The following is a 14713-nucleotide window of genomic DNA, read 5'->3' as shown; positions in this document are numbered from 1 at the left end:
TGTGTCATACCTGCACGTTACTAACCCGTGCCCAAATGTTGATGAGAAGTCAACAATACCTCACATCCTAACACACTGAGAAGGCATAATTTGTCGGCCCCGGCGTAAGACACAATGAGGTGAGCTTGGTATACGTTCTTCCATACAAGCACAAGTGAATTTTTCATTGCCATCTTACAGTAACAGAACTACTTGTGCAGCTCAGCAGCAGAGGAGATAAACGTTTTTAAATTTTATTTTGGCAGGGGTGACCTGCAGGCTTCAGCTGGACTGTGCGCTGGAATCACCTTGGTTGATGGTGAACGTGCGTCCTGTCCTAAAATAGTTCTCTATTTCCTCCAGCGAGCGGCCGCGAGTCTCTGGGATGCACACGGCATTGAACAGCAGACAGAAAACGCACACCACGGTGAAAATCAGGTAGGGCACGTACAGGCCGTAGCTGTCCGTGAGGTGAGTGAAGGCGTGTGTGAGCGCGAAGGCCGTCAACCAGCTGACGGTGACACACAAGCCTGAAGCCACGCCCCTCGCAACAAGTGGAAGCACCTCTGACATCAGCAGCCATGTGATAGGGCCCCATCCCATAGCGTATCCTAGGAGATGGACATAAACGTGATGAGAAATGACTGGTGTATGCGTAAAATTGTTATTGTCAGATGACATCGTGGTTATGAAATCTGCATTTTTCCTGTTATCTGAATGTGCTTCTTATGCCGCGTTCCATTTGTCCTCGGAAGTGGGGATTTCCCAGTTCCCAGTTGGATTTTTCAACTGGAACGCCCCTCGAAGTGGGATTTCCCACTGGGAAAGTGGGAGAGTCTTCACCACCCCCGAGTTCACATTCCGAGATGGCTGCCCCGGTTGTAAACAGTAGAGAGGAGCTCTGTAATAATTCGTAGCACTTCATTCTAGTTTTGGTCGCACTAAATCAGTCGTATACAAGTATTGTTCGGCAAATATATGCTGCTATAGTGTAATTTACATTTTTCATGTGGTATATGCGAACTACAATCTTGTTTTCCTACTTTGTAACTGGAACGCTGATAACTCGGCTGTGACGTCCCAGTTCCCAGTTCCCAGTTCCGATTTCCGAGGTAAATGGAACGCAGCATTATCAGTTACAGTTTCAGATTTGTCACTCTGTCTGACAACAGAGAAATGTGTGGATAAGTAAGCTTTATTGGGAATTTGGCTTTTCTTATACAATATATGTGAACACAGACATTAAGAAAGTCACAAACAGATGAATGAAATGAAAGTAAAATGCTATCCATTATGTGTACCTCCTTATTCATGCAAATCCTCATCAATGACATGGTTTTAAACAAAGGCAGGAGGCTGGATATAACCAAGGCTGTTTTGAAATGCTTTTAAAACTTACCAAATATGAACACTACGGTGCTGATCAGAGGGATGAGGCTTGAGGCGGTTTGGTGGCCAAGTTGTAATGTGCTGCTTATGTCAAAGTTCGGGCCGTGGTCCAGAACTGTGTGGTTGGGAGGAGCAGGGACGGGAGGACAAGGTGTTCCGTAGGAACTCATGGTCAGAGTGAGAGTGGACAGAAACATCAGCATGCTTGAAGTATACAGCAGAGCTTTGCGTCCCGCCCTGTCCATTAAACTGGCTGCCACAGCAACAGAAAGAAGCCTGACCAAACCTACAATGGCAGCATCATAGCTGGCAGAGAGAGAACAAAGACAGGTTAGTTGCTGGAGTTAGAAGATCTAATGGATTTGAGATGGAAAACAGTCTGGTGTCCTACCTGGACTTCAGGGAGACGTTACTTTTGGCAAAGATAGGTTCCAGGTAGACCAGGATGGGCGTGATGCCAGTCATCTGCTGCAGGAAACGCATCACCACTGAGATAAGGATTGGTTTGTAGTAGATGGGAGTGGCCAGTTGAGAGAAGGTGATTTTAGGCTGCATGTTGATGCTGTGCTGCATTGGATGAGATAAAACAACATTAACAGCACTTTCCTGACCTCAGTGTTAGAACAATCTTATCCTGATGAATCCAAATCCACTTTATACTTTGCACTTCCATTACTCTGTTCAGTTTAACGTTTTAATCCAAATGATCGTCTCAAATTGTTTAAAAAAAAAAAAACAACCTTTCCAGAAGTTAGTAATATTTGACCTGTATCGCGCTGAGCTCAGTGCGCGTGTCGTACTGACTTCCCCTCAGCCAGCGGAGGGCCTTCTCCGCCTGCTGCTCCCGGCCAAGAGAGAGAAGTCTCCTGGGTGAGTAGGGCATGAACGTAAGCAGCACAACCATCACCACAGCTGGTATCGCTCCTGCCACGGCCAGCCAGCGCCACGGTACCACCAGACCTACACATCATGTGTTATCACGGGCAAGAGATGGGAAATTACTCAAAATGATTGATGAAGCTGATGGTCACTGTGATGACTTTCACTCTTTTTTACTGTGGACCAGAGGTGTATAATCCAGGTGCCATAAAAATCCTGTCAAGCAGTTGTTCCAACCAAATACTAAACCAGCTCCTCTGCAGGTACCAATTCCCATGTTGCAAACAGCAGAAATTGCTGTGGCATTGTCTTCACATGCTTCTTCAGAGGGTTGGAACAACTGCTGGACAGGATTTTTACTTTATGGCACCTGGATTATACACCTCTGCTGTGGACGTGTATAAAATAACCCCAAGTGTCAGTTTATGCAGAAGTGTCAGCATGCACCCACCAAGGACATAGAGCGTCAGGGTCCCAAACACAGCTGTGATCTGCGGGCAGGAGCCAAGAGCCCCCCTAACCTTTTTGTGGGAGATCTCCGAGATGTAAACCTGTGGCATTAAAAAAACACAGTTATGGGAGCCTGAACCAGACAAAAGGCTCTGCATGTACAATGTGAGGAACCCACTGGAATGGATGCTGCAGTCATCCCTCCAGCAACGCCGGTGAGGAAACGGCCCAGATGGAGCATCCACAAGTCCACGGCTCCTCCCATCAGCATGTACCTGAGACACACAAAGTCGTGTGTTAAAACAAACGACTTGGTTGTAAGATAGTAGTTTGGATTCAAAGTATTTGTCATGGACAACCCTTGGAAACGAAAAGTTAGGACTGTGTGTGAAACCTATACACACATTGAAAAAATATATAGATGTAGCAGAGTAAAAACACAGATCCTGACAAAGGTACTGGCAGCCTTCACAACTCTTGGGCTGCTTAAAGTTTAGCAACAATGAAAACGTGTTCTTGCAGCCATCTACAGGCCTTGTCCTTGTGACTGCTAGAAATTGCAGCCACTTTACCCTTGCTCCTTTATTTTCATTGCATTCAAGATTGTAAGAGCCATTTCTGCAATGACAGACTGGAACTCTTTCCAAAGTTTTTCAATTTGTTTTTTCATTCCCTTTCAAAAGTTGTATCGTCCTTTGCCTTTGCGCATGTTGTCATCAGTGTGATGGGGGAAAAAAAGTTTTCCCATACTTGAAGAAATCAAAACTGCTGAGAACCTCAGGATATAGCCTTGACCGACTACAGGTGCAGACTACTACTCTGCCCAAAGATTAGCGGTGGGAACACCAATGTTTTCTCTACTAAAATGAATCCTCTACGCTTTAATATCAGTACGCTCCTCTGTTTCATTGTCATTCTGCATCGAGACACCTGATGTATGTTCTGGCCCTTTTGCATGCAACTGTTTAATTAAATCTACCAAAATCTGGATTATCTCTCAAATCTTATTCTTGGTAACTCAGATACTCCGTTTTCAGTCCAGTTATTCACCTAGTTGGAAAGAATGTGTTAAAGAGGTCTAGTGGGTTGTGCAACAGTGAGATGTACAGAGAAGACCCAAATGCAGGAGATAAAGAGGCAACAGAAGTAAAAGAAAATTAAAAAATACTTTAATAATAAACTAATGGTGGTGAACCACAGGTAATAAAACAAAACTAAGCCCCGGGAAAAGATCTTAATGGCAAAGAAGAGCACAAGACCACAACAGGATAGCGCAACAAACTTCTCTCAGTGATTTTCTTTTCATTGTCAGTGGTCCTTCACATCTTGGAGCCACCAGGAAATCATTTTCCAAACCTTAACAAAGTTCTTGCAGTTTCCAAATTCTTTACGACTTCCTCATCTTATCTATAATTATGTTCATTCCAGCATTGATTTAGTGTCAAGACAGCATGGACTTTATTAATGTTGAGACCCACCCAATCGCCGAGGGCACTGCAGACATCATGATGCTCAGCTTGCGCCCAATCAGATCATTGAGCAGCATGGCGCCCAGCCCGCCAGCCACGGCGCCAAGAGAGAAGATGGATCCAAACCACGCAGCCTGCTCAGTGTCCATCCTGAGCCGAGGGTCGGCATCAGGACTTTGGAACTTTGGGAGGACGGGAGACGAGTAGACCAAAGAGTAGCCGAAGTTATAGTTCCCCAGGACTGCTGAGAATACGGCCAGGAACAGTCTGGAGTTACTGATCTAAGAGAAGATGGGGTGAACAAACGTGAGCCCTTTTGTGAGGACCTGATTGTGTTTTGGGTCGTATTAATGCAAAAATGTGAAGAAGAAAAAAAAAAAAGATTTTCAATCCTCACTGTATTATTCTAAAATTAAAGTAGACATCTGAATATTATGGTAAAAACAAGTGTGACCTCATGTAAAATAATGTATTCATAAGAAAGTATTACAATGTGACAAAAGATTAAAGGGGACCTATCATGAAAGACATGTTTTCTCTTGCTTTAACATATATAAAGTGGTCTCCCCTCAGCCTGCCAACTCAGAGAAGGAGGAAAGCAACCAAATTCTGCAGTGTCTGTACAGCCGCCCGGATGAGCCATCCAGTGTGATGTGGCTTCTACGAGCCGTTCAGATTCTGCTCCTGTCGTTACGTAACCAAAATGCAATTTCCATAGGTTGGCCTCCGATGTGTGAAACCACGCCCACAACTAACTCCGCCGGCCGGAGCTTCTGCCATTTTTTCGTAGCGGTGTAACGCGACATTCAGACAGCCAATCAGCACAGAGCCTCATTATCATAGCCCCGCCCACTCAGAATCCCTCATAGATAATGAGGTTAGAGAATGGGAAGATAAAGACATGGTTTAGAGGCTGAATTTCTAATTTATTTAGCAAAAACTATCAAAAGCTTGTTTTTAAGACATTCAAGGGCTGTTTAAAATAGGTATTAGATGCCATAATAGGTCCCTTTTAAGATTCCTTTATTGATGCCCATGAATCCAGTCATCACAACCATCACAACCAGAATACATGTATTAATAAAGAAAAGAAAACTACAAGAGAGCCTTAGAGTATATAAAAAGTAAAAAAAAACATTAGAAGAGAATAAAAAATAAAGTGTCCTCCTGAACAGTTTCAGGTCAGATCTCCAGAGCTAAATGTGAGTTTAGATTTTGAAAAACAAAAGTAAGACAAATAGCTATTTCCATGTCTTTGTACGTATGTAAACTTCATATTTGACTCCTTTAACCTTCCTGAACAGCCTGTTTCCAGGCCCACTAATGTCTATCCCTGGATCAAACTAAAAAAGAAACAGCAGCGTCCCCATCCTGTGGCAGAACCAAGTGCTTCTGAGAATAGTCAATAAGACTGACATCATCCTCTCTGCTGAATAATTCCTGCAGTCCCCAAAAACACACAACTTGTTTTATGTTTTTTTTTCCATGTTGAGAGGTGGTAAAACCTTTAGAAATTTGTGACTGACCATCTCTGAGCTGCTCTGGGTATTTTGGGGACTTAACTAGGTTCCTTAAATCAGACAAAAAAATGTCTGTTGCTCCTGCCGCCCATCCCTGGTCTTTTGCTGACTGTTTAAAAGTCAGTGCTGAATCTGTGCTCAGTGCTGAGTGCGTGTAAATATAAGCCATATAAGCTGGAAGCTGCTGTTGAGCAGTTACATTTAAAATTATATCTGATCAAGACTGAAGATGCTCTAAAACTTGGCCATCGTAAGCACCACAAACCATCCCCAAAGATACTAGTATGACATTCGTATTCATGAGTACAACTTGTCAATATGATAGGAAACTAAAAACTAAAAGTTTTAGTTTGCTTGGAAAGGCTAGCTCTAATTTTTCAGTATACTGTACTTATCCAACTTTTTCTCATTTTTAAGCAAAACAAACAGAGGTCTGTTGACTTTGAGAATTACATTAGAGATAAGACACATTTTCAAGGCCGTGGTTGCCAGAACATGTTAGAAAATATATATACTTTCATATTTCATACTCTAGTCCTTATTTCTATGCAGATTGTGGATGATAAATCTTACTTTTTTTCAAAAACAGATCAAAATATGTCTAATATGTTCAATCTGGCATTATGATCCTATCTTCTTGCCATGTTTCCTATATTAAATAGTGCATGATTGAATATTAAAAAACAAAACAACGTAGAAGAATGATAATCAGACTGTTTTTCACAAAACACAAAGTGGGGTTATGATTATCCCAATAGTTGCAGAAGTCCCATTCACATTTACCACTGAACAAATCACAAACTGAGTACATTATAACATTTTAAGAAGTGAGCATCGTCCTACCACAGATTCTGTTGAAGCTGCTCCTCCGTTCAGCAGAGGTGTGTTTTCATCCATTGTTGGAAGCAGGAGACAACGCAACAGTCTAACAAGTCAAGTAAACTTTTATCAGTCCTGGCTGACTCATGAAGTCTGTTTCAGGATGTTATTTTTGGTTCCCTGTCAAAAAGATGAACTAGTTTATTATACTGTAATCAACTTTCACATGTTCTTGATTACAGTCGGGCTTCACTCTATGAACTGGAACACATTTAGTTCAAAACAGTCATATATATAACCTGTCCTTGACACAGTGTGTGGCTCAGGGATTTCCAGGGAGGAGAAAAAAAACCAAGAGGTCACATGAGCGGCTAGAAGTGGTCAAAGGGAAAGTGAAACCAAAAAATACATCACTGCTGGGAATTTGACTCTGAGAGGAAGTGTCACGGAGTAGGGCTTTGTTATGTAGTACGCACATGGAGGAAATGACAACCTATCAGAAAACGTAAAAGTTATTGCTAAGTTTGAATCAGACTCTGTAGTTAAACAGCTGCAGGATCCAAATCCACCTGGCCAGCGTAAATGAAGCCACAGGTCGTGTTAGATTAGATCGTGAGCAGAAAGCAGAAGGGTGGGATCAGCTGTGGGATTCCTGGATTGGGTCATTTAAAGAAAAAACAGAAGTAAAAGAGAGCCAGATCCCACATGAGCTGAATCATGGGGAAAAAGAAAATGCAGGTCAATCTGCTCCCAGCCCACGCGTCATGTGATTAATTGCTTCACTGACTACTTAAAACCTCATATCAAATATAATATTGAGAACAATTCCGGCTAATCATACACAGATGGGGCAGTATTGGGAAAAGGCAGAGCAAGGCTTTTATATATTTCGCATTTCAGTGAAATCGGTGCATGAGATAATGTAGAGAAAAGGACAAAGAAACTGACAGGGTGAAGCCGAAGCCTTGTTCAAACCATTTACATTTCCTCTCAGCTCCCCAGGGATGATCTGGAAAATATGCTCTTATCTCTGGGAAGCTTTTGTGCATTGTGTCCATCAAGACAAGCCCCTTTCAGCTGAAGTATATTTTCCAGTGACCCACACTTCCAGCTGCATTTATCCCTTTTCCTCTGAACCATGGCTGGCTTCAGGACCGACTGCTGGCCCCAGATCCTGGTTTATATATTTCTTTTGCAGTTTGAGGCTGTGAGGGCGCGGGGAGCCGATCCCATGTCCCACAAACTGAGACGTCTCAATGAGCAGGTTGGTTTGAATGTTTTTCTGAGATTTCTCACGTATTTTGTCATGTTTTATTCATTAATTCAGCAGCTTTTGCTGGCAATGATCTCAAATATAATAAAGTGTGATTGTCACACAATCTTCAGTTTCTGATCCTCCCGTGAACTGCTTTTTGCTGATTTGCAACTTAGAAATCTTTAGGAAGACACTTTATTTTTTTATTCTGTTCTACAGTGTTTTGCTGGTTTGCTACATTCACTTTCTGGGTATGTTTATGATAAAATAAGAAGATGAAGCATATTCCATTTTATTTTGGATGTCTCAATCCTTTATTGGTCCTCATCCTTCATTATACAAAATTTTGTTAGGAAGCCTCATCAGTCATTTTTCCTAAAGTGACTGAACAAACTGCCTGTTGCACAGAGGCAGCTGGGACAGGCTCCAGCAGAGCCTTGTGATCCTGAATAGGAATAAATGAATGGATTTTAGGTGTGGAAGTAAGTGAAAAATGAATCTGAAATAAAGGAGGAATGTTACTGGAAACCAAATTATTCAGACTTTATGGGCAACAGTGTACTTAAAGCTTGGGACGGGAATTAAGATTTGACCTCAATAAGGAGAAGTTTCACATGTTTTTAACACAGTTACAAAAATCCCAAGCTTTACAGCTAATGCACTGCTGCCAGACATGACATGTGTCATTTCCCCAAAGCCTTGAAAGTTGCTGATATGATGGGAAAATTCATGTCATAATCATGACAGTCGTCACACATGTTTTTTCCCTGCTTTGGAAATGTAGTATTTTCCTGAATTTATCCGTTTACATTGTGTCTTTTTCTACCAGTTCCATCAGTTCAGGGCTATGACCCAGACCCGTTTGGACACGTTGGCTCTGAGCCAGAACAGAACTTCCTCCAAAAGCCTGGAGAGTCACATTCAGGCCCTGAATGACCATTACCACCATATGTCACAGGACCTGGAGCACCTGCGGCACAGCGCAGCCCAGGAGATTCAAGACCTAAGGTTAGAGTTGGGGTGTGGGCAGGTCTATGATTTTATATAAAGCTTTGTATTTGAATAGAACTTGAGAAAATAGAGACCAGAAAACGGGATTTCTGGTTCAAATCCTGGCAGGCGTTTTTCTACCTTCTCCCTGTGATTCTCTTGGTAACCCAGCTTCCTCCCACAGCCCAAAAGCAAGTATGTTAGGTTAAATGGAGGCAGTGTGACCATGTGTGGTTTTTTGTGGTCCAGGGTGTACAACTGCTCTGTTTTCTCTGTTTTCCATATGACTCTGTTTTCCATATGTCATGATCTAATGCCCATTTAAAAAGTATTTACATGTAATCCTGGAAAGAATTTACAAGAATTCTTTATTTGTGTGACTATCAACATAACCAGTTTAGAAACCTATTTTTCTTTTCCTTTTCTATTTTTATTGAGGGCATAAAAAAAAGAAATAATATTTACAATAACAATATAATTATCAATATTTCTCCCCCTTTTTTTTTTTACTTTTCATAACATTAATTAAACCAAAATAAATAAATCATAATAATAATGAAAAAAAAATAAATAAAAAAAATAAAAAATAAATAAAAAATAAAAAATGTAAATAAAAATAAAAAACAACAACACACCCCTCTCCCCTTCCCTCCCTCATATGGTTAATAGATTACATCATTCAAAATTATTTAACATATGTCTATCAATACTAGAACAAAAATGAATAATACATTAAATAATCAAGTCCTGTGTAAACAAATTCATTAACATAGTAGATGATTCAGATCATTAGTCCATTAAAAGCAAAAAATCCAAAAAAGGTCCCCAAATAAGGTCAAAGTCTACAAATACAATATTTTTTCTGGAGTACAATATGATCCAAGTTCATTGATCCACTGTTTGGGTCCTGGGGGGTTTTCCGATTTCCAGTTTTTTAAAATAAAATTTTTTGCTGCGGTGCCTGCAAGCAGAATGAAATACTTTTTATGATAGGTTATATTTAATGAACTAATATCTCCCAGTATCCAAACTTTAGGATCAAGAATATGGGATTTTAAAATGTCAGAAATTGTTTTAATTGTTAGAAACCTATTTTTAATAGCATGTTTCACTGTTTGCCTAATCCAAGGATCAAGTATATATTTTTTCTCTTCCTCTTTTTTCCTAGACACTGGACTAGGAAGCTTGAGAAGAGGAATAAGCGAATGGAAGGTCGATTGGCTTTGATGGAGACAAAGTGTCTCCATTTCCAGAAACCGAAGTATGATCCTGGTCAGGACTTCTTCAATTTCACCGTGGAGCTCCAAAGCCAAGAAGAAATGCTGTCTGCCCTTCAGGTCCAACGTGATGAGCTGCTGGTTGGACTACATGGTTTACAGGAATCCCTGAAAAACCAGGCACTGCGTGTGACCCGACTGGAGGGCCAGATCAGTGAGGTCCTTCAGTGGAGTGGAAGATGGAAGATCAGAGGTTCAGGGATGACGGGAGTCAGCTCCAAAATGACATCTCAGAAATTCACTGAACATTGTGGGAGAAACCAGACACATAAAGGAGGGAGGCTTTGGAGGAGAAGGTGTCAACCTAACCCAAACTGATGGTCATTTCCCAGACAAACAGGATCAATACCAAACAACAAAGAAACCCATAGATTTTAAATCCCAAAAACCAAGCCTTCGTTCAAAATTTCAGTCTCATAGGACCATTATTTATAATCAAGCCCAGGTCAAGAAATCATTCCAGCCTAGACAGTGTTCAGTACACAAACTCCCATCTTGGACCGGGCCCCCACAGCCTCCACCCCATCTAGATCAAATCAATAACCCAACAATCAGGACCAGGCAGAGGGTGCACAAAACCAAGCTTCACATGCTCTTCAGCAGTTACATACGGAGTATCAACTCAGGGGTTTCTCATGGGATGAAAGAGAGGAGGACGAGATGGACACTAAGGCAGGGTCCTCAGAGATCCATAAAGTCCTGCAGCTTTTGGACACACAAGGTCCAGACACAGCCAACTCCTGAAAACGACGCTATCAGTAAATAAAAATTACTGACTGACAAGTTTCTTGTTTGATCAATACATCCATCGCTGATACAGCCAGAAAAACCAAATCAAAGGAAGCACATTTTGCTCATTCAAAGGTTATTTTTTTAATTTGAGGGTTAACTTGGAAAAGTTGAGATAGTTTAACGTATGTTTAATATTTTATTTTTGAAAACTGTAAACTCCCAGGCAAACCCATCGGTTAGTACGATTAATGCAGCTACTTGTTTTTTAGTTTGAGGCAAATTCTTCTCCATTGAAGCATTTCACAGGCTGCAGTTATGATGCAGTAGTTGTTTTCAGGCATTGACATCTTTGAGGGAAAATGATGAATAAATAATTAAATTATGACTTCTTTATAAATTATGAATAATAATCAATGAAAAGTGACACATTGTAATGAATAGTAACATATTTCTATTTAAAAGAGTTCCAAGCAATTTTAGAGGAAAATATACACTCAAAGCACCTATAAAAACAAAAAACAAAACAGTGCTGGTTTGTTTTATTTAAGACCCAAATATTCTTCATTTGGGCAGCAAAGATTTGAATAAAAATTTCAGGCCAATTCAAGGAAAAAAAAGAGTTGGTGATGCTTAAAAAGCATCGGAAATGTAATTTCCTCAGGTGGCTAAATAGCTGAAGCCCATCAAAACTCTTTGGACCCCCTACAGTTTTTTCTAACCTCGAGGACATAAAAGTCTGGATAGCAAACATCTCGTAATACTTTTATACTGTATCTTTATATTTCGTGTTTTGCACAGCACCTCGGTCAATAACATTTATGTTAATTTTATTATTTCTTTTTACACATATTTATCAACTTCAGAGATATGGAGACAAAGTATTAGATTAAGCACCCTTAAAGTATATACTGTATTAACTGTACTTTGTGAGGTAATATAAATGCTTGTTTCTCGTATTTAACTGAATGTCTTTCCTCTTTCGAATCTGCAGGCTGTAACATGGACTCCATATACTTCTGTTTCCTTTCTGCCTCAGCAGAGAACTACGTCACCTTCTCTCCGTGTCTCCCAGAGCTTCCTCATCTTCCTCTGTGAGGCATGGAGAACGCACATGTCACGCTGCTCTCCGGCTGCACACAGGACAAGTTCATTTTGTATCTGCTCATCAGTCTCATCCAGAACTCATTTTACTCAACCACAGATCCACAATTGTAGAATGCAACTGTGACTTATGTTGGAGGAATTTAACTAATTTGCTTTCAACCAGTTGAAGCAATTTACTGAAGTTGATTTGCAATTCTCTTTTTATTCTGTGCTTCTTAACCCATAGGGGCCCAGATATATTTCTATCTGAAGAAATAATATAGGGTGCATAACACATTTGAAGTGGACTATATTTATAAGTAACCTTCGAGGAAACCTAAAGGCGTGTGATCCCCGTTTCTCCGTGGGTCATTCATATCAAAATTCTGTTTTGATTAACAGATTGCCTTTTTTTAATTTTTTTTTTTCTTTTTGTGTACTGTTTTTAGCTTGTGGGGTTTCTGTAACTTGGGAATGACATTTAGAGTAGTCAGTTCAGCTATATCAAACATTATTTTATGTTGAAATTAACTAAAAAGAAGAAACCCTCTTCTTTATTAGCAATTAGCCTTTTCTTGGATTTATTTTACGTCACCAATGATAAACCATACAATGAGATATCAGCTGTGTCTCATCTGGAATTTGAATAAAAGAAAAATGATCATCATTATGATTATTTGTGTGTTTACTCTTGACACACTAGAACATCACCTTGTATTAATACAACCATTTAAATTAATTTACATTCAGAGTTAAAAGAAAAAAAGTCCCCATTTCAATATCTGACGAAGTATGAAATGTAATTTTAAAAATAGGACCACATAGACATAGCGACGGACAGGTAACATTGAACATAATGTTTATAATAACTGTTATTAGTTTACAAGAAGTTAACATGCATGCATATTGAGTACAGAGCACTTCATCTGGACTCTGGAGTGTCAGGAGGATGTGGAGGATAGGACCCAGATGCAGGAGACCAGCAGGCAGGAGTTCCAAAAAACATGTTTATTTCAAAATTAAACAAACAAAAAGCACTGCTAAACAAGATTACAAAAAAACAAAACAGAACATGAACATGACAAAATCCAAAAACCTAACCTGAAACATGGAGGGTAGACACAGTACGGACCAGCAGGGAGGGAAAGACAAGACCAGATATACACAGGTTTGACAAGACCTCAGGTGCAGACGATCAGGGCAGACTGGAACAAGGGAAGTCAAAACAAAACTTAAACACAAGGACATGGGGTTTAAAAATAAAACAGGAACCTAAACACCAAAACAGTGACATTAAAGGAGCTTGAGGCAAGAATAAGAAATGAGACTCATTAGCGCCATGACGACCGTCGGGGGTACTGCAACCAACAGCGAAGCCGCGCGGGAGAACGGGGAGAACGCGCATGCAGCGTCATTTGACGTCACATCCGCAGGACAGCGCGGGAAATTCCGGAATTGCAGCACATTTTGCAGCACACAGCCTGTTCAAGGCAATGGAGAGATACACTAGAGGGCTCATTCGTTTGGGTTTGGAACGCTTCATCTGACATTATTACTAGAAAACTTAAAACGTATACACATTTTTTTTCATAAATCCTGCCTCAATCCTGCCTCATGCTCCTTTAACTCAAAGGTGTGACACTCAGAGCTGTTTCTTGATGTATGCAGACTATACGAATTCACAGGGCCCCAAATACCCATTAGAGGGGCCCGATATTAAATAGTCAGCCAGAATCTAGAGGTGAAGAGAAACAAAATTACCCATGTTTTCTTGTAGCCACGTACAGTCATTTTTAGTACTTCACTGTGAAGCCCTTAAATTATGCCTCAGATTTGCACCATTATTTGTGATCCAAAAGGGTTTACTCATAAATTTTTGAATTTATAATGTAGAAATGTATTTTCTCAAGATTTGTGAGTTTATGCGGTGAACATTTTTGTAATGTGTGTTACAAATTTGGGATTTTATAAAGTCACAAATTATAGGCTGTAATTTATTGCAAAATTCATTGTGAATGCTTATAAAGACTTAGATTTGATTTGATTTTGATTTGATTTATTTTACTTTTGTACATGTAAACAAAACAACACTTCAAGATAAGTTTAAGAAAACAAAACGTCCTGTGTCATGTTGTGTCCTTATGTACTGTCCTGTGTATTGTAATTTGTACTGTGTTTTGTTATTAATGTGAAGCGTCTTTGAGTGCCCTGAAAAGCGCTATATAAATAAAATGTATTATTATTATTATTATTATTATTAAAACAACAAAAAGAATTTCATCCTTTAGCACTTGATAACTTAATTTACATGTGCAAAAAAGGAGTAGGAAGAAGTGTAAATTTATTTAATCCTACCCCCATTTACTAATCATTTAACCCGTATTTATAAATACTCACACACTGTACTCACACTGCTAAATAACAGTACTATTATTATTATTATTATTATTATTATTATTATTATTATTATTATTATTATTATTATTATTATATACTGTAATTATACTCACACACATACCCACACATAGTTGAATATTTCTATATATTTGTACACACATGCCCAAATAAATATCTATATAAATATATAAATATACTTATTTACACTATACTGTCTCTATTTACTGCATCTGCTCTTATCTATGTACATATCTACTTACAGACATAATGACACACATACACACATACACCCATACATACCTACATAGATTCGTTCTGTTTGTTGCGTTTTCATATATATATTTCTGAGTATAATATGCTTGTATGCGTTTAAAATAAATGATGTAGTTTTCGTTCCTGACGCGTTAATTTTGTAATACTACAAGTCCCAGCGTGCATCGCGGTAAAATAAATATTTTTGTCCCTGCACGCGAA

General features: G+C 39.6%; 2 protein-coding genes across 2 annotated transcripts; one reads left to right on the top strand and one right to left on the bottom strand.

Annotated features, from left to right (window-relative positions):
- Nucleotides 1-188: 188 nt before the first annotated feature.
- Nucleotides 189-6604, bottom strand: slc2a6 (solute carrier family 2 member 6). The gene is made up of 8 exons (XM_061712186.1): nucleotides 6530-6604; nucleotides 4176-4447; nucleotides 2876-2972; nucleotides 2699-2798; nucleotides 2135-2328; nucleotides 1760-1935; nucleotides 1379-1674; nucleotides 189-590 (listed from the first exon to the last, which is right to left on the bottom strand). The coding sequence occupies exons 1-8, from the start codon at nucleotides 6581-6583 to the stop codon at nucleotides 262-264; spliced, it is 1518 nt and encodes a 505-aa protein (XP_061568170.1). The 5' UTR covers nucleotides 6584-6604; the 3' UTR covers nucleotides 189-261.
- Nucleotides 6605-7669: 1065 nt separating this feature from the next.
- On the top strand, nucleotides 7670-11107 carry LOC133422416 (pentraxin-4). The gene is made up of 3 exons (XM_061712397.1): nucleotides 7670-7769; nucleotides 8590-8768; nucleotides 9919-11107. Exons 1-3 carry the CDS (start codon nucleotides 7737-7739, stop codon nucleotides 10343-10345), a joined length of 639 nt encoding a protein of 212 aa, XP_061568381.1. The 5' UTR covers nucleotides 7670-7736; the 3' UTR covers nucleotides 10346-11107.
- Nucleotides 11108-14713: the final 3606 nt, after the last annotated feature.

Source organism: Cololabis saira, chromosome 21 (genome assembly GCF_033807715.1).
Source record: "Cololabis saira isolate AMF1-May2022 chromosome 21, fColSai1.1, whole genome shotgun sequence".
Taxonomy (NCBI): Eukaryota; Metazoa; Chordata; class Actinopteri; order Beloniformes; family Belonidae; genus Cololabis; species Cololabis saira.
This window is presented reverse-complemented; position numbering and strand designations above follow the sequence as displayed.

Bases quoted from the DNA above. Each gene is read 5' to 3' on its own strand.
- slc2a6 (XM_061712186.1), bottom strand. From the start codon at position 6,583: ATGGATGAAAACACACCTCTGCTGAACGGAGGAGCAGCTTCAACAGAA. The intron at 2,329-2,698 runs GTGGGTGCATGC...CATGATGTGTAG, and splicing joins CCTGACGCTCTATGTCCTTG to GTCTGGTGGTACCGTGGCGC. The intron at 1,936-2,134 runs GTCAAATATTAC...CATCCAATGCAG, and splicing joins CTGAGCTCAGCGCGATACAG to CACAGCATCAACATGCAGCC.
- LOC133422416 (XM_061712397.1), top strand. From the start codon at position 7,737: ATGTCCCACAAACTGAGACGTCTCAATGAGCAG. The intron at 7,770-8,589 runs GTTGGTTTGAAT...TTTTTCTACCAG, and splicing joins TGAGACGTCTCAATGAGCAG to TTCCATCAGTTCAGGGCTAT. The intron at 8,769-9,918 runs GTTAGAGTTGGG...CTTTTTTCCTAG, and splicing joins CAGGAGATTCAAGACCTAAG to ACACTGGACTAGGAAGCTTG.